At 51.2% G+C, this 25,040-nt stretch overlaps 3 protein-coding genes across 3 annotated transcripts in view; all 3 read right to left on the reverse strand.

Moving 5' to 3' along the window:
* LAT (linker for activation of T cells) overlaps window positions 1-3,339 on the reverse strand; it is a 7,784-nt gene extending 4,445 nt beyond the window's left edge. The window contains exons 1-9 of the mRNA XM_007950167.1: window positions 3,237-3,339; window positions 3,032-3,059; window positions 2,893-2,927; window positions 2,553-2,640; window positions 2,344-2,408; window positions 2,226-2,255; window positions 2,078-2,141; window positions 1,910-2,004; window positions 94-156 (exon numbers count right to left, since the gene is read on the reverse strand). Of these exons, the coding sequence (XP_007948358.1) occupies window positions 94-156; window positions 1,910-2,004; window positions 2,078-2,141; window positions 2,226-2,255; window positions 2,344-2,408; window positions 2,553-2,640; window positions 2,893-2,927; window positions 3,032-3,059; window positions 3,237-3,339 (571 nt within the window). The remainder of the gene's footprint in view (window positions 1-93; window positions 157-1,909; window positions 2,005-2,077; window positions 2,142-2,225; window positions 2,256-2,343; window positions 2,409-2,552; window positions 2,641-2,892; window positions 2,928-3,031; window positions 3,060-3,236) is intronic.
* Window positions 3,340-4,511: 1,172 nt separating this feature from the next.
* Window positions 4,512-12,400, reverse strand: SPNS1 (sphingolipid transporter 1 (putative)). Its single transcript, XM_007950168.1, has 12 exons — window positions 12,160-12,400; window positions 11,997-12,062; window positions 9,778-9,914; window positions 8,293-8,444; window positions 8,121-8,187; window positions 7,048-7,193; window positions 6,589-6,744; window positions 6,070-6,259; window positions 5,687-5,752; window positions 5,349-5,447; window positions 4,869-5,040; window positions 4,512-4,606 (listed from the first exon to the last, which is right to left on the reverse strand). Exons 1-12 carry the CDS (start codon window positions 12,398-12,400, stop codon window positions 4,512-4,514), a joined length of 1,587 nt encoding a protein of 528 aa, XP_007948359.1.
* A 7,883-nt stretch (window positions 12,401-20,283) lies between these two features.
* The window catches only part of LOC103204938 (nuclear factor of activated T cells 2 interacting protein), a 38,661-nt gene continuing 33,904 nt past the window's right edge, over window positions 20,284-25,040 (reverse strand). The window contains exons 6-8 of the mRNA XM_007950171.1: window positions 21,561-21,705; window positions 21,337-21,446; window positions 20,284-20,442 (exon numbers count right to left, since the gene is read on the reverse strand). Coding sequence (XP_007948362.1) covers window positions 20,284-20,442; window positions 21,337-21,446; window positions 21,561-21,705 — 414 coding nt within the window. The remainder of the gene's footprint in view (window positions 20,443-21,336; window positions 21,447-21,560; window positions 21,706-25,040) is intronic.

A 25,040-nucleotide genomic window follows, 5' to 3' on the forward strand; every position in this document is an offset into this window, starting at 1 on the left:
GGAAGGGAGGTGTGAGGGAGAGAAGGTGACCCCGGGAAGGGAGGTGTGAGGGAGAGATGACCCCGAGAAGGGGCAAGAGGAGTCATCACTCACCCAGAGATGCCTCTGCGCTCTCCTCACTCTCGGGTACGTTCACATATTCGTCACCTGATTCCACTGTAGGAAAACCATCCAGAGACCCTCAAACAGATGCCCAGAGGCTCCCAAGCCAGCCACCAGACTCCAACAGAACCATCCGAGACTCCCAAGCACAGAGACACCAGACAGTCCCCACAGCCAGCCCCAGAGGGACACAGAAAGGGCCTCTCGGAGAAGAGGGACAGTGGCCTGGATGAGGGCTAGGGCCGTGGAGGCGAAGTAGGTCCCCTCGACCAATGCTGATGAGAATGAATGGGAGCAGGAAGGCTAGATGGCAGCAGGCCCGGCCCGACCCCCAGGCTGGGCCACAGAGAACAAAGGGCTGCCAGAGGGGAGGGAGGCTGGCAGTGTGTGGAGATGACATGCTCAGTTCTGGCTGTGCCAAGTCAGAGGGGCCAGCAGACCCAGCTAGCTCCCACTCACCAGCTCGGTTCCGATGCAACCTGCTCAGAGAGCCCACCCTAGCCCCACCTAGCCAGCCACCACCCATCCCATTCCCTGCCTCAGTCCCTTTGTAGCACTTATCACCACTGACTTATTTTATTCTTTTACCTGTTGACTTGTTTTCTCCATACGGACATAGACAAGACAGACTTTGAAGCCAGACTGCGCAGGTTCAAGTCCTGGCTCCAACACTAACTAATTAAGTAACTTTAGATAAGTTATCTAACCTCTCTGTGCTTTGTTTTTCTCACGTATGTAACAGAGCTAGTAAGAGGGTTATTATAAAGGTAAAGCAGTGAGTATCTGAGCACGGTCTGTCTCAGCGTATGTGCTGCCAAATCCTGCCATCATGCAGATAAGACAACTGAGCTGCAGGGTCAGGAGGGACGGGCTCAAGAGCTTCTGGGGGTTGTGAGGTTTAACAAAGCTGCCACTCGTAAAGTTCTTGCTGGGCATATAATAAACCAGTAACCGGTAACTCACTGCTATCAAGGCGATTCTGATCCATGGCAGCTCTGTGTATGTCAAGAGCAGAGCTGGCCTCCTGCTGTGACCTTTCGGAAACAGGTCACCCGACTTTTCTTCTAAGGCCCTCAGTCACTGTTAGCTGTTATTACACTGGAGTCTCCCTGACTGTTAACCGTTACACACCCAGTGGAGAAGCCAGCAAACCTCTGTTAGATGCAGGGACAGAAAGAAGCCCATGGACAGAGCCTGGAGCTCAGGAAGGAGGTGCACACTGGGGTGTGGTTGCGATAGTCCTAGGCAGGCAGAAAGAGAGAAGAGTTCACAGAAAACTGAGCATAGCTCCAGACACTGAGGAAAGCCTCCAACATGCAGGGTAAGACCCAAAGGAAGAGAGAAAAGCCGCTCGGAAGAAACTGAGACGATGCAGTAGACAGAAGACTTCCAAAAAAAAAGGACAACCTATAACTAACATGTTTAGAGCTTTGCAAGATAATATTGCCTCCATGAAACAAAAACAGGAGGCTATTTTAAAAAAAAAGAAAGAAAGACAAAGAGCAAGCTTTGGATAGGAGAAACAACATTTCAGTAGAAGGGTTGAAAGACTAATGCAAAAGAAGTCTTCCAAACAATGAATGAAACAAAAAGATAAAGAGATAGGAAAGAAAGAGAGGAAAGGTAAGAAAATCAGGAGATGAGAGTAGAAAGTCCAATATCCGAAGGATAGGGATTCTAGAAAGAGAGGAAAGAAAAACCAAGGGGCAGAGAGGCAGAGGTAGACATCACAGGAGAGGAAAACAGGGGGGCCCAGCCACACCACAGCAGTGCCGGACACGGAGCAACAGTCAGGACGCCAACTCACTGGAGAAAGCACTATCTCGGAGGCCGGATTTGCTGGGCGCAGGGGCTGATGGGACAGCAGTGCTACTGGCTGGGGAGCTGTCGGGGAGCACCACCCTGAAGGTAATGAAAACAGCAGGTGAGTGAGGACACCCCAGCCTCAGCCCCCACTTCCCACCTGACCACTCACAGGTAGCGGCCATTGTGATAGTCTTCCTCATCCTCGTCTCCATCCGTGTCCTCACAGGCTGGCTCTGGGGGTGACACAGCGGTCAGCACAGACCAGGCCAGGTCCCGACCTCCCCACCCAACCAGGGTACCTGGGGTCCAAGACGTACCCTGATTCTCATAGCTTGCTACACTGTTGGCTTCAGAGAGAGACAGAGAGACTGAGTCAGCTCAGGTGAGGCCTGTCCTCTGCCCAGTCCCAGCCTCCAAGTTCCTCTTCACACTTACCACCATCTGAGTCCTGCTGAGAAGGTGGGATCCGATGGGAGCTCCCAGGGGGCTGTGGGGATCTCCTAGGAGTCAAAGGTCAGAGGTCATGCCTGGAAGGGGATCTGGTGGCAATGGGATTTGCAACAGGACAGAAGGCCTCCAATTCAGGTAGGTGAGAGGGCAGAGAATAGGATTGGGGATGGGGGAAGAGTTGAGGGTCTACTCACGGGATGGGGAGCAGGTCCGGCTGGCTCAGGGGTGGGTGGCAAGCAACAGGCGGGTAGGAAGTAGCAGGTGGGCAGTGAGCGACCGTGTCTGAGGACAGGACCAAGCTGAAGGAATGACTGTGGACATCATTCCCCTTCCCTCACCCAGGCCTGGAAGAGTCGACTAAGCTCCCAGAAGGCCCTGTGCCCAGACAGGCTTGAGGGCTCCTGTCTTCCTCCCCACTGCCAGCCCAGACCCAGGTGGGCAGCCCCAGAGGGGACCTCCACAAAGGCATATGCTCGTTCACATGCAGGGGCCCTTGTCCCTCCACCCAAGGGCAGGGGCCCTCCGTGTACTCACAAGGCCGCTTGATCAGTATGTTACTTGGGTACAAACTGGCAGAAGAGACACAGCTTGGGAATGGGGCCGGAGGAGCCCCTGCCCAGCCCACCATGGGGCAGTGAGGGGGACTCACAGGGCAGGTAAGGGGCAGACTTACCCATCTGAGGAAGCACTGTCATATGAACCTGAGGAAGACAGGGCTGATAAGGCAGGAAACGGGAGTGCTGAGGGAGTACTAGAGAAGGCTAGAGTTTGGGGGCTTTGGTTTCTGGGTGGCAGGACAGAGTTGGGGTGGGGGAGTAGGGTGAGAATCCCTATGTATGTGTGTAGGCATCCAGTCCCCCTGCCAGCTCCTCACTCACCTGGCATCTCACGGCAACGCGCACACAGTACCGTCAGCAACACGGCCAACAGGGGCATTAGCAGGAGCCCCAGCACGGTGGAGACCAGGACAGCTGCCTCCATCTGTGGACAGAGGTTGGACCAGACCTGGTTGCTCCCTGAAAGCCCCCAAGGGCAGAGCTGCAGCAGGGCCGAGACTGGGCCCAGCAGAATTCCCGGCTGGAGAGCCGGCCGGGGGCAGCTGTGCCCTCCTGGACCTCCCTCCCCTTGCAGGGCTTCGTGGGGGTCAGCACTGGTTGTGGAAGACCCTTGGCTCCAGGGCTGTCAGGCCAGAGCCTGGGTTGGGGTCTGGAGCCCCAGCCACCCCCTGCATGGTGCCTGCACCCCAGCCATACCTGTGCCTCAGCTCCGCGTCCTCCCCTCGGGGGCGCCTGCCTGCCCGCCCGCCTGTGGCAGGAAGCTGTGGTGAGCACTGGGGAGGGCAGGAAATCATCGGGCTCCTCAGCCGGCTGCACCCACCCCTTCCCACCCCCACTCAGTAGTGGGGAGCAGGGAGGAGGCCTTCAAGAAGGCTCTGCCAGCCCCCAGGGCAGGCAGCACAGGCCACTGATGAGGAAGGACCCCGGCTGAGCAACCAGCAGTCTGGCCCCCACATTCGTGGGCTGGGGGAGGCAGCAGGGAAAGGCCTCGGACACTGGGAATTTTGAGGTACAGAGGGCAACGTCCACCCCTAGCTCATCCGGGACTGCCCGTCAGAGGGGCGGGATCTGGAGGTTAACTTGGGCGTGACTCACGGTCACACTGAGCCAGCTCACTCAGAGAGCAGTCCCCTCTCTTTCACCCAGAGGAGGGTAGGGACTTCCAACCATCCCAGGAGCCCGGGGCTGGGGAAGAGGCAGCCCTGCAGGCCAGAGGTCAGAGGTCACTAGCACCCAAAGAAAGATTCAAGCAGCCACCTGGAGTCTGGCTACAAATTTTATTCAGTTACAAATAGCACCGAGCCCCTGGGCTGCCCCCATGGAGGGGGTCCCCCCAGGTCCCCACCTTCCCCCAGCTCCCAAGGCTGTCTGTGTAGTGTCTGGAAGCTGGAACTGGCCAGGGTCCCTCCTAGGAGCTGGGCCAGGTGGAGGGGGACGCTGGGGTGTGGGCCTGGGTCCCTTCAAACGGGAGGCTGGAATCTGGCCTGGGCCCCTTCGAGGGGAAGGCCAAGCCAGATGGAGGGTCTGGGCCCAGGCCCCTCTGAGGGGGAGGCTAGGCCAGGTGTGGCAGATGTGCAAAAGGTGAGCAATGTCCCTTCAGATGAGCACGCTGGACACGGGGACCCGGGTGGAGCGGCCTCGCTGAGGCACCACAATACGGTCATCTGTGGGCCCTGCCTCCCGCAACACACCTGTGGGGAGAGGAGCATTAGAACCAAGGTGGGATGGACAGTCAGAGAGACAAACAAGTAACGCAAAATGGGTGGGCTGGTGGCTGGAGAGCTGCCAGAGTATGGACATAAATGGAACATCAGTTTGCTGGACAGACAGATGCAAAGCTGAATGAGAAAGATGCCAGGTACACGGACTGGGCAGGTGGATGGACAGACAGACAGGGAGTGTCATGAAGTCAGGCAGGGAGCTGTGGGCAGACAGAGGGAGGCCCCAACTAACCCTGTATGTGTAGCTGGGCCTGCCGGCGGTCGCCCTCAATGAAGATGGCGGTGCCCAGGAAGGCCGCACCACCCAAGGCCCCAATGAAGGCACAGAGCATGAGCGAGAACTGCAGGGCCCGGAACTCGGACAGGAAGGAGGGGGGCCAGCTCCGGCGGAGGCGGTCAGAGATCTAGAGAGAGGACGGGCGCCACTGGAGGGGAGGAATGCCGGCAGAGACCCAGTGGGGAGGCGGGAGAGAGAGCCCCTGAACTCTGAAAAGGAAAACAGAGCCTGGAAAAGGGCAGGAGGTCTGCAGCACCCAGGCGAGGCCACGGCCTCACTGGTGGAGATCTCCGAAGACAAGACCCTTTCAGTCCAGCTGAGGCTCCAAGGTGAGGACCACTGGTCTAAGTAAGGGACACGGAGCCTAATTGGGCCTGGTCTTGGGAGTGCAGGGCCCTCTGACCCCTGCAGACGTAGCCAAGGGGCAATGCTCACCAGGCCGATGAGGTAGGGGCTCCCGGCATCCCCCAGCAGGTGGGACAGCACAATCTGAAAGGCCTCTGCGGTGGACCGCCGCGTGGGGATCACCACGTACTGGGGGCGGGAGGAGAGGGGCTCAGTGGGAGGAGGCAGAGGAAGAGGACGGGGCCAGAGCTCGGGGAGGCCAGAGGCAGAGGTGAACCCTAGCTCAGAGATGAGACGGGATGCAGTCACAGGTCAGGCCCAGAATCACAGGGCCATCAGGGATGGACTCCAGGGTTGGTCTGTGATGGGTTTTGATGGGGTGCACCCATCAGCCTCTGGAATAACCGTGGAGCTGCCTAGCCACTCACCAGCAGAATGTCAGCCACGATGGCCCAGTTCATGGACAGCAGGGTCTCCCCAATAAAGATGAAAATCTGAGGGGAGGGAAGAATCTCATTATCCTATGAGCCAACGGAGGGATTACCAGGCAGCAGGCTCATCTGTTAACTCACTTCTTCCTCACAACACCACTGGGAGATAGATGCTACCACTGTTCCCATTTTACAGATGAGAACACTGAGCAGAGAGAGGTTAAGTCATTTGGCCAATGTCACACAGCTGGGGAGGGGCAGAGCTGAGATTCAAAGCCAGGCATTCCCGCTCCAGAGTCTGCTCTTAACCACTAGACTGGCTGACTCTTGGTCTGCACCCTGAACCCAGAAAACCTCCTTGATACCCACTGGCTACTCACATAAGTGGCCACGATGCTACCACGGGCACAGGCGAGGGACAGGAAGAGGAAGGGTGCGGAGCCCAGGAGTCCAGCAGCGCAGACCAGTGGGTCCGCCCGGGGGTTGGCGCGGCGGAGGCGACGGCTGATCTCCACGCCGAGGCCCACACCCAGGACACCGGTCAGGCAGGTGATAAGCCCAAAGATGAGGCTGGGGGGCAGGGCAGGGACATGGAGGCCTGTTTCTCTGCCTGTGAAGGCCCCCAGCCTTGCACCCAAGGCCTGGAGAAGAAGATGGTCCATCCCAGCCACCCCCACAACTCCCACCCATGCAGGCCCAGTGCCCCAAGGTTCACAAAGCCCCAAGAGGCCGGAGTATCTCACATCCTCAGCCATTTCACAGACCAGGAAACTAAGACCTGGGGAGAGGAAGTAGCTGTGGAGCCAAGATTCAACTCTCCTCCTCCTGAGTTTGAACACAGCCTCTCTTCCCTCCACCTCTGCCACCTACAGGCCCCCAGCCCAGCCCCATCTACGTACCTGTCAGAGGAAGAACAGGAGTCTCCAGGAAGGCAGGGGGGGGTCTCCCCCAGGACCACACGGGAACGCAGCAGAAATGCAGGAGCCCACAGAGCCAGAGAGCCAGTGACAAAGGCCACAGAGGTGAAGCCAAGGGATGACAGGACGAAACTAGGACTGCACACAGGAGGGCGGGAGGTCAGATTCCACCAAGGGTCAGGGTAGAGGATCTGTTTTCCCTTTTGAGAACGATTTGGTAAGGTCAGGACACTAGCTGGGGAGGCTCCTGTCCTACCCTGGCTCCTGGGCCTGTAATTCAAGCATCTGCCACAAGGGGGCAGTGCGGGCAGAATCATGGCCTTGCAGAATGGTTGGCCAACAGAGAAGAGAATGAAGATCATGCCCATTCACACCTCAAGTCAGGTGTTCAAGGCCACCCTCAGTGCCTCAGTTGTTGGACTAAAATGGGGTTAAACTCACTTTCTTGACAGAGCCCTCAGATCTGCCCACCATGAGGTGGGGCTCAGGGGAGGTGAGTCCAAGTGGCGTTCCACAGCTCCCCTTGGCGGTTCTCGAACTACCAGAAACAGCAGCAGGACAGCCAGCACTCCTAGACCTGGGGTCACCTGGGGAGAAAGTAGGCTTCATGATAGGCCGTGGCAGTTGTTGTTGTTGTTGTCATGTGCCATCAAGTCAGACCCGACTCATAGTGACCCCTCCTTGGGTTTCCAAGGCCGTATCACTACAGAAATAGATTGCCCAACCTTCCTTCCGAGGAGTGGCTGGTGGTTTGAACTGCCAACCTTCTGGGTAGCGGTCAAGTGCCTTAGGCACTATGCTACCAGAGCTCCTTAGGGCCGTGGCAGAGGCACACTCAAATGCTGGGACTGGGCAAAGAAGGGGCCGTGTAAGCAACTAGGGCTCCAAGGAAACTGAACCTGCAATCAGGGGTAGGGAGCTGCCACCAGCTACCACCATTTTTGCACGCCTAACTTTGGTTCCCTCTCTGCTAACAGCATTCTAATTTTCTTTGGCCATCCTCCACTTCTCTCAAGCCATGTGATTCAAACAGTAACCCAGGCGTGGCCAATGAGAGCAGTGTGACTGGCTCCCACAGTAGCAGACATGCGACCCATGCTGATCTAACCAGGTACCATCCCAGGACAAGTGCCCAAGATGCCAGGGTGCCAGCGTTTCTAAACAGAAAGGCGTTAGCTTGGAGTTTTCACTTGCTTGAGGATGAAGCTAACATAGGACAGGAAAGCTGAAAACGAGACGACTGAAGTTCTGTGACGCTGGGAGCCCCAGAACCAGCGCTATGTGCAGTCAACCCTGGGACTTTGCATTCTAAGCACCAATACAGTCCCTTCTTTGGGCTTACAGTTTTACAAGGGGTTTCTGTCACCTGCAACCAAGAGCTGTGTCTTGCCCATGGCTCTCACAGTGAGGACAGCCAGGCTCTGCTGCCCCACAAGGGAGTATGTGAAGACAGGAAAGGGGGTCAGCGAGAATGGGGAAGGACCCCTCCCTCCCCAGGCAACAACCAGACTCACCCTCAGAGCCCAGTGCCAGTCTCCAGCCACATCCTTCACTTTGGAGCCTGCAATGTAGCCCAGGCCACTGGGGGCAGGGGTGTGACAGAGGAGAGGGGAAAAGGGGACAGCCAGTCAGCCACCCCTCCTACCCCAGGCCCTCTGCCCGCTCCCCCCCAGGCCCAAGGCTCACCTGCCGACAGGGATAGCGAAGTAGAACACACTAAGCATCCGACTCCGCTGGTCTGCCACGAAGAGGTCAGCGATGAGCGTGGGGGCAATGGTGGAGTAACTGGCCTCCCCGACCCCCACAAGGCCCCGGGTCAGGAGGAGCAGCCAGAAACGCTGGGGAAGGAGATGGGGCCAGGTAGCAGCCCGCCCTGGAGCCAGCCTCCCAGCCTACCTCACCAGCTGGCTCTGGAGAGGCGGCAGGGGTGGCGGGAGAGGCCTGGCTTTAGAATCAGACAGACCTGGACTTGAATCCTGGCTCCACCACTTACTAGCTGTGACTCTGGGAAAGTAACTTAACCTCTCTGAGCTCAGTTTCCTCATCTGCAAAAGTGGAATAACAACACTTTGCTCACATAGCTGTCGGGAGGACTGGAAAATAAAAGGTTTGTTTATTATTACTTTGTACCCAAAAAGCAAAACCAAGCCCACCACCATTGGGTTGATTCTGACTCATAACAACCTCCGCTGGGTTTCCAAGGCTATAAATCTTCACGGAAGTAGACTGCCTCATCTTTCTCCCATGGAGCAGCTGGTGGGTTTGAACTGCCAACCTTGTAGTTAGCAGCCAATTGTCTTACACACTATGCTACCAGAGCTCCTTACTTTGCACCTAATATGTGCAAGATATATATTACTTTCTAGTATCCCAACCCATCCAAGACACCCCAACAGTGAATTAAGATCTTAAGCAGGGGCTCAGCTGTCCATCAAAGACACCTGGAGTAAAGACAGCATGTGACCACCCAAGGGAAGTATGCAGTCCCCAGGGCTGAAGACAGACTTCCAGTGCAGGGAGTGAGAACAGATGGAGAAGACGTCAAAGGAGCAAAGAAACGACAGCCAAGGAAGCAGGAAGAGTGTGTGGGGTCACAGAAGTTAGAAAAAGAGAGTTTCAAGAAGGAAGGGGTGGGCTGATAGAGTCAGAGGCTCCCAGGAGACCAAGTGAGAACAGGGCTAGAAGTAGGAACTGCATTTAGCAACCAGAAGGTCACTGCTGACTTTGGCAAGAGCAGTTTCAATGGAGTTCTGGAGGCAGAAGTCGGATGGCAGGGCAGCTGCTCCTTCACCCAGTCTGATGCTCATCACCAGGAAGGAAGAGGAAGGAAGAGGAAGGGAGGGAGGGAGAAAGGGAGGGAGGGAGGGAGGGAGGGAGGATGGCCCAGGTGAGGTTCTCCCCATAGTAAGAAACGTGAGAGGTTTCAGGTGTGGGGTGGAACAAGTCAATGGTCAGAGGGAGAGGGAATAACAAAAAAAGAAAGTTCTGGAAGAAAAGGAGAGAGGATGGGGTGAGCAGAGTAACTCAGGCAAGGAAGGGGGCTAACACGGCATAGACTAAGGAAACCATAGAAGTTCCCTAGAGCCAGACTCCAAGATGTAACAGCAAAGAGTGATGGCAGAGCTGGGGAGAGGGGAGGTGGCAGAAGCAGGGGCCAGCACAGGGCCTCACCTCTCTGGGAATGAAGGAGGATCCCAGCGTCACCAGGGACCAGAAGGCAATGCCCCCGCACATGAGATACTTCCGATTATACCTGTCACCCAGGTAGCCAAACACAGGTGCCAACACCATGTAACTGGAGATGAACACTGCAGGGAAGCAGACAGTCAAAGCCCAGCCCCAGCACCCCCGCCCCGTCCCCCCAGCTCAGGGAGCACAATGAGGGCCAGGAAGGACCAAAGAATAAGAGCGCCTCACCCTGCCTCCCACCAGCAGTTCACATCACTCCCCCGTCCCGGCCCTGAAACTCCTCAGAGCTTCCTGCCAAGGAGATCAAGTCAAAGCTTCGACATCTTTCCAAACTTTCCATTGTAGGATGGATACCCAACCAAGAACAAAATCCAACTCTGGACCATGGTTCACAATGCCCCATCTCATCTAGCCCCTACCTACCTCTCCAACCTCACACCTGGCCATCCATTTTTCCTCTTTCCATCTCACTAAAAGCACCCCAATGCCCTTCATTCTATTCCTAGACTCCCCAGGCTCAATACCATCTTAGGGCTCTTGACACCTGCTGTCCCCTCCATCTGCATTCTTCTCTCCCTTCCTCTAAGTTTCACAGGGCTTAGTTCATTCAGGCTCCAGCTCAGCTACCTGCCCAAATCACCCAGCCCCCCCACTACATTTACTCTTTTCTATCATACAGCACTTACAATCCCTACTGAGAACTATCTCATTTATGAGTTTAAATTTCTAACACCAGCCCTCCCACACACAATGGAATCTCAGCTCCATGAAAGCCAACAGTTTTGCCTACGTTGACCATAGTGTTTCCATCACTTGACACACAGCCTAACACAAAACAGGTGTTCAATAAACACTGGCTGAATGAACAACTGAATAAATGGAGTTGCCTAAGAATGATGTACTTCACTAACTCAACAAGCCTTCAGAAGTTTGGAGCCTTTGACCTATGATCCCATCCTCATTCCTCCAGACTTCACCTTAAATACTTCCAGTTTCTTTTTGGCCTGGAGTGGAGAAAAGACCACCCCAAGACTAGTTCAAGTTCCCCTCTGCCTCTAATGTTGTTGTGTGACTCTGGACAAGTCTTAACCCTTCTCCAAGCCTCAGTCGGGAGTGGCCTATTTCCTCTATAAACCATGTAACACCACCTATCCCATGGGCTGGTGGAAGGATTAGAAGAGAGTGGGCATAAAGGCGCCCAGTAAAGTCCTGCGGTTGTTATCACCACTTTCTCCAAGACCTGAAATATAGCAGAGACTTAGACATGTTTGAGAAATGAAGAAGGGAGGTGAAGGAAAGAGGCCTTGGGCCTGGCTTTGCCTCTCCCGCAAGTCCCAAAGTTCTGAACAAGTAACACTTACCTCTCCATTCCAGGCACTCTCTCTTGCCATTATTTGCTCAGTGTCTACCGTGTGCCAAGCTCTGTGCCAGGCACGTCACCCACCTTAGTTCATTTAACCCTCCCATCAGCCCTATGAGATGATCTGTCACTATCAGTCTTACCTTACAGAGCAGAAAGAAGAGAGGCTGAGTGCCTTGCCCAGGATAATGTATAAGTGGAAAAAGTTGAAATTTAAACCCAGGTCTATCTTAATCATTACACTAAACTAATTCCCTCTTTAAATCTGGGGTCCCAACTGAACGGGTCAGCCCCGGAGCACAATCAGGGACATCACGTCCCCTAGCTGCGGTCACCTCTGCTGTTGTTGCTGTATGCTGTGGAGTGGATTGCAACTCACAGCAACTCTATAGGACTCTATCTAGAGTATCGCCCCCACAGAGTTTCTGTCCAAGGAGTTGGCTGGAACCACCACACACCTTTCCACCACCACTGAGTCACTTCAACCAAAAGAAACCAAACATACTGTCATCCAGTCAGATCCAACTCATAGCGACCCCTCCAACCCCTCCTTGGGTTTCTAAGGCAGTATCACTACAGAAGTAGATTCCTGCCTTCCGAGGAGTGGCTGATGGGTTTGAACCGCCAGCCTTCTGGCTAGCAGTCGAGTGCCTTGGGCACCACACCACCAGAGCTCCTCTGAGTCACTTAGGTGTCAGTTATATATTCTGGCCACTTACATTCCAGTTGCCCTCCGGTGAATTTCGACTCATAGCGACTGGTCACCAGACCTCCATTAATGGGGCCCCGAGGAGGGTCGTGGAGGAAGAGCTGCCGTGTGCCCACAGGGGCCCCTACTCACCGGTCTGGATGAGGCCGGAGCTACTGTCCCCGATGCCGAAGAACTGCTCGATGTCGGGAAGGACCCCTGGGGAGGTGAAGGTGCAGGATGGGCCTCGTGAGGCAGGGCTGCCCCGGGGACCCCGCTCCCCTCCCTCGCCTGTCTTCCTCTCTGAAATCAGTACCAGCCACGGTGAAGCGATCCATGTAGTTGAGGAGGTTAATGTAGCACAGCACGGCCACTATGAGAGCCGAACGGCCCGCAGACAGGCCCGTGATGCGCTGCAAGCCCTCCCGGTCCGGGATCTCGGGCTCCCCGGACTTCGGGGTCCCAGTGGACCCCGGCAACCCCGGGGTGCCGGGCACTGGCCCGTCATCCGTGTCATCTGCCTGGCTGAGGAAGGGCGTGGTGTCGGACCCGGCCATGGTCCCTGGGGGTCCCAGCGATGATCCCTCCTGCGAGGGGAGAATGGGTCAAAAAGGGTGGAGGGAACCCCAGGGGAGGGCGCCCAGAGGAACGAGCGTTTGCCCGGGAACACATAGCACAGCTGCGAGGGGCCCCGGGCCCCGGCATGCCTCCCTGTCCCTGAACACACACCGCGCGGGAAGATGCAAGGAATTCAGATGATGCCGGGGGCAGGAGCGGGTTGAGCAGAGCCCTGGCTCCCCGCCCAGACCCCTCACCCCGGGAAGGAGCACTACACCCGCCGCTCAACCGCCGCGCTGCACCACGGCCGCCGCCATGTTGCGGGAAAACAGGTCAGGTGACGCCGGCGCCCGGGTTGGGGAGCCCACCGCGTCAAACCCTCGGCACGTGACCGTCTGTCCGACTACGGAAGCCGACACAGGACCTCATTCACGAAGCTTCCGGTCTCCGTGGACTCCCGCATCACGTGACTACGGGCTGGTCGCCAAGGTAACCAAAGATCGGAATCCTAGACTTCTGTCCCGCAGCTCTTCAGTCGGCTGGCAGCCAGGGCAACAAGGTAGTTCTGTTCCTGCTCAGATGTCCAACCCAGACAGTGAGAACCCTTCTGAATCTGCTTCCTTACATAAACCACCCCGCTTGGCCGACTTCTTCAAGATCAAACCAGATGATGGAATCTTAAAAGGATTGGGGGAATAGGAAACACTTATAGAAATGACAATGAACAGTTCTTGCTCCAGGTTAATTTTTCTCTCTTCCTTAGGCCTGGTTTGCGGTCTTATACATTCTCAGTAAATATTTGTTGACTTAATGAAAAATCCCCTGCCCTGGCCTCTCACTCTCCCCTTCTCCACCGTTTGGATTCCCCATCCTAGGTAACCCTCACCCGATCCTTCACTGTAGATACTCAATCAAACCAAAAAACCGAACTCACTGCCATAGAGTGGTTCTGACTCATAGCGACCCCTCCTTGGGTCTCCGAGGCGATATCACTATGGAAGTAGATTGCCCAACCTTACTTCCGAGGAGTGACTAGTGGGTTTGAACCGCCAGCCTTCTGGTTAGCAAATGCCTTAGGCACTATGCCACCAGAGCTCTTGCAGATACTCCAATAGATACTGAAGGGCTCGCGTCCTAACGAACCCCACCTCCCGCTCGGGATTTTTCATCACAGCCCACCGCAACTGAAGCCCTTGCGCCCTCTAGTGGTCTCATTCAGGGCAAGCAGGGGCTCTAAGGCTCAGGAGACTCCTAGCTGCAAGTCTGGTTTCAAAGAAACCCCATGCAGTGGTGGTACTAGCTTTGGGTGGTTCTTCAGTGGCCACCCATCATCTCCAAACTATATCTAATTAACATGCACTCGGGCCGACTCGATGGCACATAACAACAACAAGTAAAAATAGTATGTTGTTAGGTGGGGTGGACTTGACTCTGACTCATAGCGACTCTATGTAGAACAGAACAAAACACTGGCCAGTCCTGTGCCAGCCACACAATCTTTGCTTTGCTTGAGCCCATCGTTGCAGCCATTGTGTCAATCCATCTCCTTGAGGGTCTTCCCTTTTTTACTGACCCTCTACCTTACCAAGCAGGATATCCTTCTCCAGGGCCTGGCCCCTTCTGATGTGACCAAAGTAGGTGAGAGAAAGTCTGGCAACTCTTGCTTCCAAGGAGCATTCCAGCTGCACTTCTTCCAGGACAGATTTGTTCATTCTTTTAGCAGTCCATGGTATTTTCAGCATTCTTCGCCAACACCACTACTCAGAAGCATCAACTCTTCTTTGGTCTTCCTTATTCACTGTCCAGCTAGTTCTATGCAAATGTTGCTTTAAGACCCCTTTGCCAAACAGAACTCTAAGCTCCTTTACTGAAATTCTGGAGTTCCATGGGGAGTGTGGGGGCCCCCAAGAAACCTTATTAGAAACTATTTTGAAACCTGAGTATGTCTCAGTGGCATTGTCTCACAAAGTATCTCCTGTTTCAGAGCTACTAAGCCTGGTCTCCCCTAAGAGACTGAGGTAGAGAGGAACAGCAGACTGTCGTCACCTGATTTCTTCAAGAAAATACTATTGAGCATCTATCACGTGCCTGGTGATGTGCCAGATGCCAGGCAAAAAGAGACTTAAGTGTTCACCCTCATGGAGCATATAATCTCATGGAGAAAATACACCACCAAGTACATGCACATGTAAAACCACTTGACATGTAAAGGGAAGCCACAGACCAGAAGAAATACCTGCACAATATGTATCTGACAAAGAACTTACAACCAAATCCATAAATAACTTACAACTCAGTTAAGACAAAAACACAGTTTTTAAAATGGGCAAAATATTTAAACAGTATACATTCGCACCTGCTGCAACAGGCAGTAAACATGCTTGTCCAAGCACAGGCCTTGTTTCCTCGTTGTTACCTGGAGGGCACTGACACACTGAACGGAATCATGGGCATGTAACTGGTGGAGAAAAGGTCTTGGTGGGCAAAGCGAACAAAGTCAAGCAGCTACTAAGCACCGTGGCTGGTCCCCCGAGGAAGGGCGAAGTCCCAAGGGAGGCACTCCTGCTGCTGCTCCAAGAACCCCTGCAGAGCCAGCCCCGAAGCCCAGCCCAGCCACCCCTGCAGATGTTCAGCCTCCTGTCAGCCAGGGGTGTAGCACTGTTCTAGGAATTGGGCATATAGCAGTGACCAAGCGTCAGGAAGACCCTACCCTCACAAAGCTTCTGTTTTGTGTGAAGGCCTTTGCCCGATGCTTGGTACATAATACTGAACGTATGATAGTTGCTAGTGTTATTCTTTGTCATCACAGAGGCTTTAATAAACTCAGGTCAAGTAAGCCCATATACATACATACATATTTATATACATACATATATATATATTTAAACAGCATTTACTAAAGATACATGAATGGCCAACAACTTTATGACATCATTGGTCATTATGGAAAATAAAGTAAGATACCATTATCCACACAGCAAAGGAGCCCTAGTGGCAAAGTGGTTAAAGAGACTGACTGCTAACCAGAAGGTCAGAAGTTCAAACCCACCAGCCACTCCATGGGACAAAGATGTGACAGTCTGCTTCTGTAAAGATTATAGCCTTGGAAACTCTGTGGGGCAGTTCTATTCTGTCCTATGTTCTTGTGAGATGCTGTCAAGTTGGTTCTAACCAATAGCGACCACCTACGAACAACAGAACAAAACAGTGCCCAGTCCTGTGCCATTCTCACTCTTTGCTAGACCTGAGCCCATCATTGCAGCCACTGTGTCAATCCATCACATTGAGGGTCTTCTCCTTTTCTCACTGACCCTCCACTTTACCAAGCAGGATAGCCTTCTCCAGGGACTGGCCCATTCGGAACCAGTTTGATGTACTTCATCAAAGTACATGAAACGAAGTCTCACTTGTAAGGAACATTCTGACTGTACTTTTTTCAAGACAGCCTTGTTCGTTCTTCTGGCAGTCCATGGTATTTTCAACATTCATCAACACTATAATTCAAATCCATCATTTTTTCTGTGGTCTTCCTTTTTCATTGTCCAGCTTTCACAAGCATGAGGCTACTGAAAAGAACTTGGCTTGGCTCAGGTGAAATTAGTTTTCTCTGTCCTACAGGGTCAAAATTAACTCAGTAGCAGAAAACACAACCCAGTGGCTCAACAGAAGACCTGGTGACTTGCTCTCATAAAGATTCTAACCCATTGCTGTCAATTTTAATTCCAACCCATAATGACCCTGTATAGCCTAGGAAACCCATAGTCAGTTCTGCTGTCACACTGGGTATCTCTGAGTCAGAATTTGACTCTATAGCACCTAATAACAACAACACTAGAAAAGCTAGAAAATCACAATACCAAGTGCTTGAGATCATGTGAGGCAAATGATACTTACAATGCTGGCAGGAATGCAAATGATACAGCTACTTTGGAAAACATTTGGCAATTTCTTGAAAAATTAAACACACACTTCCTGTTAGACCCAGCAGTTCTACCCTGAGGTTAGGTATCTACCCATGAAAATTAAAAACAAGTCTAAACACCTATATGCAAATGTTGATAGAAGCAGTATTCATAATAATGCTTTTACCTATTCATAATAGCTAAAAAATGAGGAAAAAAAAAAAAAAACACGTGTCTATCACCAGGTGAATGACATATCCACACACTGTAATACTACTCAGCAATGAAAAGGAATTAATTACTGACACACAAATGGACAAATCTCAGAAAGATCATGCTAAGAAGACTGACATGAAAGACCAAATACTGTATTATTCCATTTATATGAAAATCTGGAAAAGGCAAAACTAAAGTGACTGAAAGATTAGTGATGCCCTGGGATTAGGGGGATGAGACTGACTGCAGACAGACACCGTGAAACTACTGAGGCTGACAGAAAGGACCTAAAACTTACAATCAGGACAGCCTCTTTTCAGCCATGCCACAGGCAGGCTACGCTCTGGTCCTTGGATCCCCAAGGGGCCTCTCGGTCTGGCTGGCCTCTGACCTGCTTGGGGGAGTATTACAAAGCTCTTTTAGCTCTGCCCGATAATTCCATGGAGCCACCTCATTGCATCAGTAAGCCTCGGTCCAAAGGCACTCAGCTCTAGCTCCATGGATCTGGCAAACCTAGCTCCATCGACAAGTGCCCGGAAGCACCCCACTCCACCAGCAAACCTCCTGCCCAGAGGCATGCAGCTTTCTCACTCCATGGGCCAGGAAGCCCACTGGGTCTTGCGCTGGTCTCTTGGTCCTGCTGCCTCTGCTGCTGCGATCTCTGCCACTGCTTCTTGCCATCTCGCCATCTCCAGGGTCACAGCTCTCCATCTCCTGGATCTAGGAGGTTCCCAGCGCAGGGACCAAGGTCCAAAGGACACACTCCTCTCTCATCTTATTCTTGGTGATAGTCAGGTCTCCTCTACTCGTCTCTCCTTTTATCTTTTGTAAAATAAAAGGTGTGACTGAAGGGTGTGACTTCAATAAGATGGTGACACAAGATACATCCCATCCTAACCCTGCCTCATTAACATAACAGACAACGCACTCCAAATTGGAGCCATAACCACAGGCATGGAGGCTAGGATTTACAACACATCACAAAACGAAGGACTAAGGCTAGAGGGACCATATTAAGTAATTCACTGCACTGCAATAGTATTTGAGAGAAACTGGGTCAGTGCGTAATCTAGGAGTAACTCTACTCCTAGACATAAACCCCGGAAGAAAGCAAAGAGTGATCTCAAAGAGGAACAGTGTAGTACTGCTTGCGAAAGCAACCTTCTAGGGTTAGAACTGGGTGTGGTTACAAGTGGCAGAAATCTCAAGGTGACAATAATTTAAATTAGACAGAAGTTCCCCTTTTACATAAAAACCCGGAGGTCAGCAGTGTGGGGCTGACGAGATGCTCCATGGAGACCAAGATGCAGGTTCTTCTCTCGCGTCCCTCTCTGTGTGGCTTCCATTCTCCAGATTGTCTCATGGTCAGTGTGTTGCGCTCCTTCCAGCCAGTAGCTGGAAGAAAGCAAAGGAGGTAGGTACACACTGTCCCAGTTACATCTTATGAGCCTCGATTCACACCTGGTTACATCCAGCAGCAGCAAGGGCCTCTAGGAAGTGCTACCTGTATTCTGCGTGGCTCTGCTCGTAACTAGAAACATGGGATGGAGGAAGAATAAATATGAGGGGACAACTAATGGTCTCTGTCACAGGGGCTCATATGGGGATCATATGAGGGCCACAAAGGAAGAAATCCTCAACGATAAACAAGTTGAATGTATTGCCATTTATTTAGCTGGGATTAAGTAACTTTAATGTGTTCCAATATATTAATAGTCATAAAGACAATCTGAAAACTAGAGAGCTACACCGTATCATGGATTATTCAAACATTATAAAGGTTTACATTCCCACATTATAAATTCAACAGACTTGTCACATTCCAAAAAACAAAAATTTTTAAGAAGTTGATATCCTTTTGCTAAAATTACACTATGTTATCAGTGGAGAATCAATGGCTCTTTTAGTAGACAGTACTAAGAAATCTGGCTCGTTATACAGTGGGAATAAACGTGGATCTTCGTTATACAGTGGGAATAAACGTGGATCTCGTTATACAGTGGGAATAAACGTTGATCTCATTATACGTGGGGAATAAATGTGGATCTCATCCACAAAGGTGCAAATGGTTTAAAGGCAGGATTGATATTCAAATACAGAACAACCAACACAGCCCAACATCAGCCAGTCACAGCATGTATCTTATCACTCAGAACAGATACCACCAATGCCCCAGATTAGCTTGTCAGCAGGACTGCAGCCCCATTTAGTGGCCTAATATTAGAAAATGGAAAATATCTTAGCTACTTATAAATAAGAAACCAAAAGGCAACAGATTATATGACAAAACAGCAAATTCATACACTTTAAGGACTGCTGTTCTGTGAAGGGCACCTGCAGATGTACAAAGACAAGCGCATTGTGTGCGATGCCCAAAACTGCCCAGGAACAGACAAGCAACACTCGTGAAAACCCACGGAGAAGCAAGCAATTCACAGAAAGGGGCACTGAGAGGCTGACAGTCTGTGGAGAGGCTCCCCAGCCTGACTGGTGATCAGGTGAGTATACATCAAACGTGGTGCCACTTTACACCCATCCAGCCGGCAGAAATTAGAAAGCTGGACAGTGACTGGTGAGGGTGAGGAGAGACTAGAAGCTTCTGTGGGATGGTCAATTACTTTTCTAAAGAAAAGTCTGAAAGAACCACAAAGAAATTAATCTGTGTGACCTATAATCCTAGCCTGGGTATCTATGCCAGAGAACTGTTTGCGCAAGCCTGGGAGGGGAAACAAAAGGATGTTTATGGTGGCCTTGTGTGTGGTGCGAGGAGTTAGAGACATCCATGTGTCCCCCACTGAAGGGACTGGATAAATAAAATGCACCTGGCGCCCAGTGTGAACACTAGGCAATAAAGCAGAGTAAGCAAAAGGGTGAGATCCTAACACATGCAGAATGAAGAAAGAAAAAGCACAAGCTAACACCATGGATAAAGCATTCACACAGAACACTGTAATTTACAAGGATACATTCATCTCTAAAGACATGTAACAAACATGTTAGTGTTTGTGGGAGATGATAGTGTGGAGAAGGGGGAAAAGCCATAAAACCAGAAACTGTAATCCTGAGACCTATAGCTGAATGTACCCAGTTATGCCTTCAACAGTGTGTGAGCACCAGGAAGGGTAGCTGGCAAGGTTCCTCGGGGTAAGGAAGACACCAAGGCTGAGAATCCACTATCTCCATCCCACAGAAGAGCCACCCAATCGTGTGCCTACGCTTAAGCTTAGTGCATGTGTGAGCCTGGCCACGTGCTTTCCTACGAGCCGAGGAAGCACACCAGTGTGTGTGTGCCTTAAGCAAAGCCACCCCAACTCCCCGAATGAAAGCAAGGCCACTGTTGGTCCCAGACATGGCATGAACCCTAGGTGGCAAATCCCAAACCCCAGCCTTATTTAAATATAAGCAAATTTTCAGAGAAGTCTGAGACTTTTTGATGAAGGAAAGGGTGATGATGGAGGTAAAAGGGTGGTGATAGAGGGACGCCTCCACCATGTCCCAGCGGACTGGCAAACTCAGCACATGTGGATGGAACCACAGTCCATCAGAGCAGGGACAACTACCACACAACCAACCAGGCAGTTAATGGCTTGAAACCAAGGTCAACAGGAGAGAAAACCAAAGGTCGCTCTCTGACTCTGCTTTCCCTTAAAGAGACAATACCTCAGCATCAGCGAGTCCCATGGGCTTTGGTAAATACAGTTCTAGAAAAAGGGGCAGATGTTCTCCCTCAGTCCAGGCTGGACCCCAAGACAAGGAGAAGGGTTTCAGCCCCAGACTTCAATGAGGTCCCCGGATTCCATGCCTAGATCAGCCGGCAGCTCTTTGCCTGAAAGCTTCGTTCCATCAAAGAAGAAAGAAAGATTACATCCCGAGAGTCCCATAGCCTCCTCGTAATGGGCCATGAGGGTCTTGAGGGGCGAATCCTGGATGGAGAGAAAACATGGATGTAAGAACTTGAAAGGGAGGCTGGGGAGAACTTGTAGGGATGAGCAGAGAACTTGGGACAGGGAGAATGAGGGGCTGGTTCAGTGAAGTTAGAGCCCCAAGCAGGGGAAGGGGAGTGGACCAAGAAGCTAGCAGAGTCAAGTTCCCAAACTGGCTGTGTTACTGTGTCTGGGGAACTGGGATAAGTCCCTCCTCCCTCTGGACCCAGGATTCCTCACATCGAGTGGGAACACAGCACCCAAGGCTTCAGAGTACAGGTTCTGGGTTAGGAAGTTCTCCAAGCCTCAGTCTTCTCATCCACAAAACAGAAGTAGTAATGAAGGGAGCCCAAGCTATGGAGTGAGAATGACCCGAGCTGGAAGCCAGGCTCTCCCACTTACCAACTGTGTGACTTTAGGCAAGTTATTCCACCTCTTTGAACCTCAGCTTCCTCACTTGTTAGATGAGGGAAACAAGAGTGCCTTCCCACATATGACTGTGGTGAAAATGTGACCATATCCTAAACGTGAAATGATTATCCTAAGCACAGGGACTGCCATTTCAAAGTATGACTGTCTTTATTGTTAGTTGGCTGGCTTTTACTGGTTACTGCCCAAGGTTCCTTTCCATTTTCACTGTTTTTTTTTTTTTTTTAAATTGGAGACAGGAGTTTGGAGAGTGATGGGATACAGAGCCTAGATTGGAGGAATCAGCAGAAGGGAGTGGGAAGTTGACCAGCAGGCTCTCTCCACTACCTGGAGTGGGTGAGACCCAAGAGCATGAATGGCAGGGCCTTGAGCCAGTCAGGATTAAGAGGAATCTCTGCTCTATTAAGTGACAAGAGAGACAGCAGAGGAAAGGGTGAGGGGCACGGAGAGCCACCTCCCACTCACCGGCGACAGCGAGACTTCCAGCATCTGGTGTTTCTCCTTCCCCTGCACTCGGAGCCGGAGCTGCTGGGATGTCTCTGTGGCCTCCGGAGAAGTTGCTAACACCACACAGTCTGCAGGAGGCAGGGTCAGGAAGTCAGGCTTGAATGAGTGGTTGGAAGCAGGAGGTCCTCTGCACAGTCCCGGCAGCCCTTCCCATGGCCAAAGCCTCCCCACCCTTCTCTCACCAATGATGTCAGCCACTCCAAGTTTCAGGGTCCTTGGGGTGGCAGTAGGGGACAGCTCTGTCTCTCCAAAAAGCAAAAGGATCCTGCTTGGGGATACCCCAAGGTGAGCAGCCATGTGATCCACCACACTCTGCAGGGGCTCTGACTAGGGAGGAAGATAAAAGAAGCAAAGGGGAGCTTCCTGCCTTCGTATCTGCCCAACCCTCACCCCAACACCACCACCCCAAACTCAAGTTTCCAGCCTTAGCCATTCACTGAGCTCCTGAGCTGTGAGTTTCATCACATTTACCTGGCAAAGTACAGAATAAAATCCTGTAAACGGGAATCTAGGCAAGTAAAACAAAGAAATGAAGCCATGGGTTAGGAGACAAAAGGGAGTGGTAGGAACTGCAGCAAATTGGGACTCACATGCCCCATGTGAGCAGGCCAGCTGTTACTCAGCTCCAGCTGATTGGTGCCACATGGGAACAGGGACCAACATGACTAGATCCTCCTACTTTTAAGAGAAGCCAGAAAAACAGACACTCATCAAATTGCCCCTCGCAAGGGTTGACAACAAACTGGGATGTTTTAAAAGCACTGTACGGAGCCAAGACAGATACACTGTTGATAAGGCCACGGGCTGCCACACCAGTACAAACTAGTGCTTTAGTAAATGGTCATTTCCATTATCTTTCATGCTACCGAAATAAGCCATCCCTGCAAAGCTCCAAGCCTTCCCCAGGAAGCTGGGGAGCTAAAGATGCCCAAGTGACCCCTGCTGTGTCCAATGCAGTAAGAGCAACACAAAAGGGGTGCACAGGCCCTGGAAGAAGCAGGAGGGAGGGGCTCACCCTGAAGAGGTCGCCAAGAAAAGCCTCTGTGTGAACTAAGGTTTCACCTGGTTTCTGAAAACAGCTCGAGCAATTCAGGTGCTCTGTGTCTTTCTAAAATAGCCAGGTAAGTAGGGCTACACAGACCCCACACCTGGGGAACTTCATGAAATCATGCATGTTCTCTGATTGGATCAATCAAAGCTATGCATTAAAGCTCCACTTATGCATATTTACTGAGGCCCCAAGGACTAGGGAACCCAGGACCTTGGAACACTCTTTTGGGAGAATATTCATGTAAGGGAGAGAGAATGGCATGTCCCTGGGGACAGTGGAAGGCTTGTGATGCCAGGACCACTCCCAGGCCTTGCCTGATGCCTTTGTATGCGTGTATCCTTTCTGATCATAATAAATGGGTAAGTGTAAGTATAGGTGATAATCTCAAGTTTTGTGATTTATTTTAGAGAATTAAGGAACCCAGAGGCAAGAAGCCAGCAGGGGCTGGTAGCACAGGGACAGCTCTGGGTAGCAGGGTGATAAAGGCTGCACAGGCAGACAGTCGATGAGGAAGGAGAGAGTCCTTATAGCTTGTGACCTCAAGCCTCAAGTTGCAATACTGAAGCATTCTATGGGCAAAATACTGAACAATGCATGAAGCATCAGAAGATAGAAGAAACACAGAGTCACTGTACCAAAAATAACTGGTTGACATTCAACCATTTTCAGGAGGTAATATATGATCAAGAATCAATGATACTGAAGGCAGAAGTCCAAGCTATACTGAACAAATTGGGGAAAAACAAGGCTTCAGGAATTGATGGAACACCCACTGAGACATTTCAACAAAAGGACATAATGGTAGAGACACTCACTCACTTATGGTAAGAAATTCGGAAGACAACTACCTACCAGGTCAGCAACTGGAAGAGATTGATTGTATCTGTGCCCATTCCAAAGAAAGGTGATCCAACAAAATGCGGGAATTATTGAACAAGTTCATTGATATCGCATACAAGTAAAATTCTGCTGAACATAATTCAAAAATGGTTGCAGTAGTATATTGACAGGGAACTGCCAGAAATTCAAGCTGGATTCAGAAGAGGGTGTGAAACAAGGGATATCATTACTAATGATCTTGGCTGAAAACAAAGAATACCAGAAAGATGTTTATCTGTTTTATTGACTATGCAAAGGCATTCGACCGTGTAGATCATAACAAATAATGGATTGCATTGAGAAGTATCGGAATTCCAGAACACTTAATCATGCTCATAAGCAACCTGTATATAGACCAAGACGCTGTCATTCAAACATAACAAGGGAATACTGCATGGTTTAAAATCAGGAAGGGAGTGTGCCAGGGTTGTATACTTTCACCGTAATTACTCAATCTGTATGCTGAACAAATAATCTGAGAATCTGGACTATATGAAGAATGCACCGTCAGAACTGGAGGAAGACTCATGAACAATGTACAATACAAATATGACACAACCTTGCTTCCTGAAAGTGAAGAGGACTTCAAGCACTTACCAGTGAAGATCAAAGACTACTACAGCCTTCAGTATGGATTATATCTCAACATAAAGAAAACACAAATCCTCACAACTGGACCAATACGCAATATCATCGTAAATGGACAAAAGATTAAAGTTGTCAAGGATTTCATTTTACTTGAACCCACAATCAATGCCTATGGAAGAAGCAGTCAAGAAATCAAATGACATATTGTGGTAGCCAAATCTGCTGCAAAAGGCCTCTTGAAAGTGTTAAAGAGCAAAGGTGTCACTTTGAAGACTACAGTGTGTCTGACCCAAGCTATGGCATTTTCAATAGCCTCATATGCATGTCAGAGATGGACAACGAATAAGGAAGACTGCAGAAAAACTGATGCATTGGAATTGTGGTGCTGGTGATGAATACTGAATGTACCGTGGACTGCTAGAATGAACAAATCTGTCTTGAAAAAGTACAGCCAGATGCTCCTTAGAAGCGAGAATGGCCAGACTTCGTCTCTGGTGCTTTGGTCGTGTTGTCAGAAAGGACCAGTTCCTGGAGAAGGATATCATTTGTGGTAAAGAGGAGGGGTGTCATAGAAAACGGGGAAGACGCTCACTGAGACGGACTGACAGAGTGGCTGCAATGACAAACTCAAGCACGGTGGCCGCTGTGAGGACGGCTAGAGACGGGGCAGTGTTTCACTCTGTTGTGCACAGGGTCATTGTGAGTTGGAAACAATTTGACAGCATCTAACAACAACAGCTTGTGACCTAGTCCCAGGGGACTAGAGAGAGAGAAATGGGGGCCAGGTGGTCTCAAGTGCAGGGAGTTGTGTAAATTCCTGAGCCTACCACTATCCCTGGTAATCTGGATATTTTGACTTAGCTCAGGGTGGTTGAAGATGAAATCTGACCTGACCCTGGGTGGTTAGGGTCAGAGAGAGGAAGTGCCAGGTGAAGTGGCTGATGATGAGGTATGGAGATGTGGAAAGGTGAGGCCTAGATCCACTTCCAGCTGGAACTGGATTACAGTCATGCTCATCCTTGCCATGCAGTTACTGATAAAGGTGGGGTTTGCCCACCTTGCCCCTTTTGTAGCCCCACTTTGTAATGTTGTCATCACAGCCTCTGAGAAGAGAGGATGCTTAAAGAAAGAAAAATGCTTGAAG

The sequence above is a fragment of the Orycteropus afer genome, unplaced genomic scaffold (assembly GCF_000298275.1).
Source record: "Orycteropus afer afer isolate SDZICR_OR568_19922 unplaced genomic scaffold, OryAfe1.0 scaffold00266, whole genome shotgun sequence".
NCBI classification, from domain to species: Eukaryota; Metazoa; Chordata; class Mammalia; order Tubulidentata; family Orycteropodidae; genus Orycteropus; species Orycteropus afer.

Excerpts from the sequence above, each read along its gene's own strand:
- SPNS1 (XM_007950168.1), bottom strand. The coding sequence starts at position 12,400 with ATGGCCGGGTCCGACACCACGCCCTTCCTCAGCCAGGCAGATGACACG. Across the intron at positions 9,915-11,996 it reads CTCCGGCCTCATCCAGACCG|TGTTCATCTCCAGTTACATG; the intron begins GTGAGTAGGGGC and ends GCTTCCCTGCAG. Across the intron at positions 4,607-4,868 it reads GGCCCAGCTACACATACAGG|GTGTGTTGCGGGAGGCAGGG; the intron begins GTTAGTTGGGGC and ends CTCTCCCCACAG.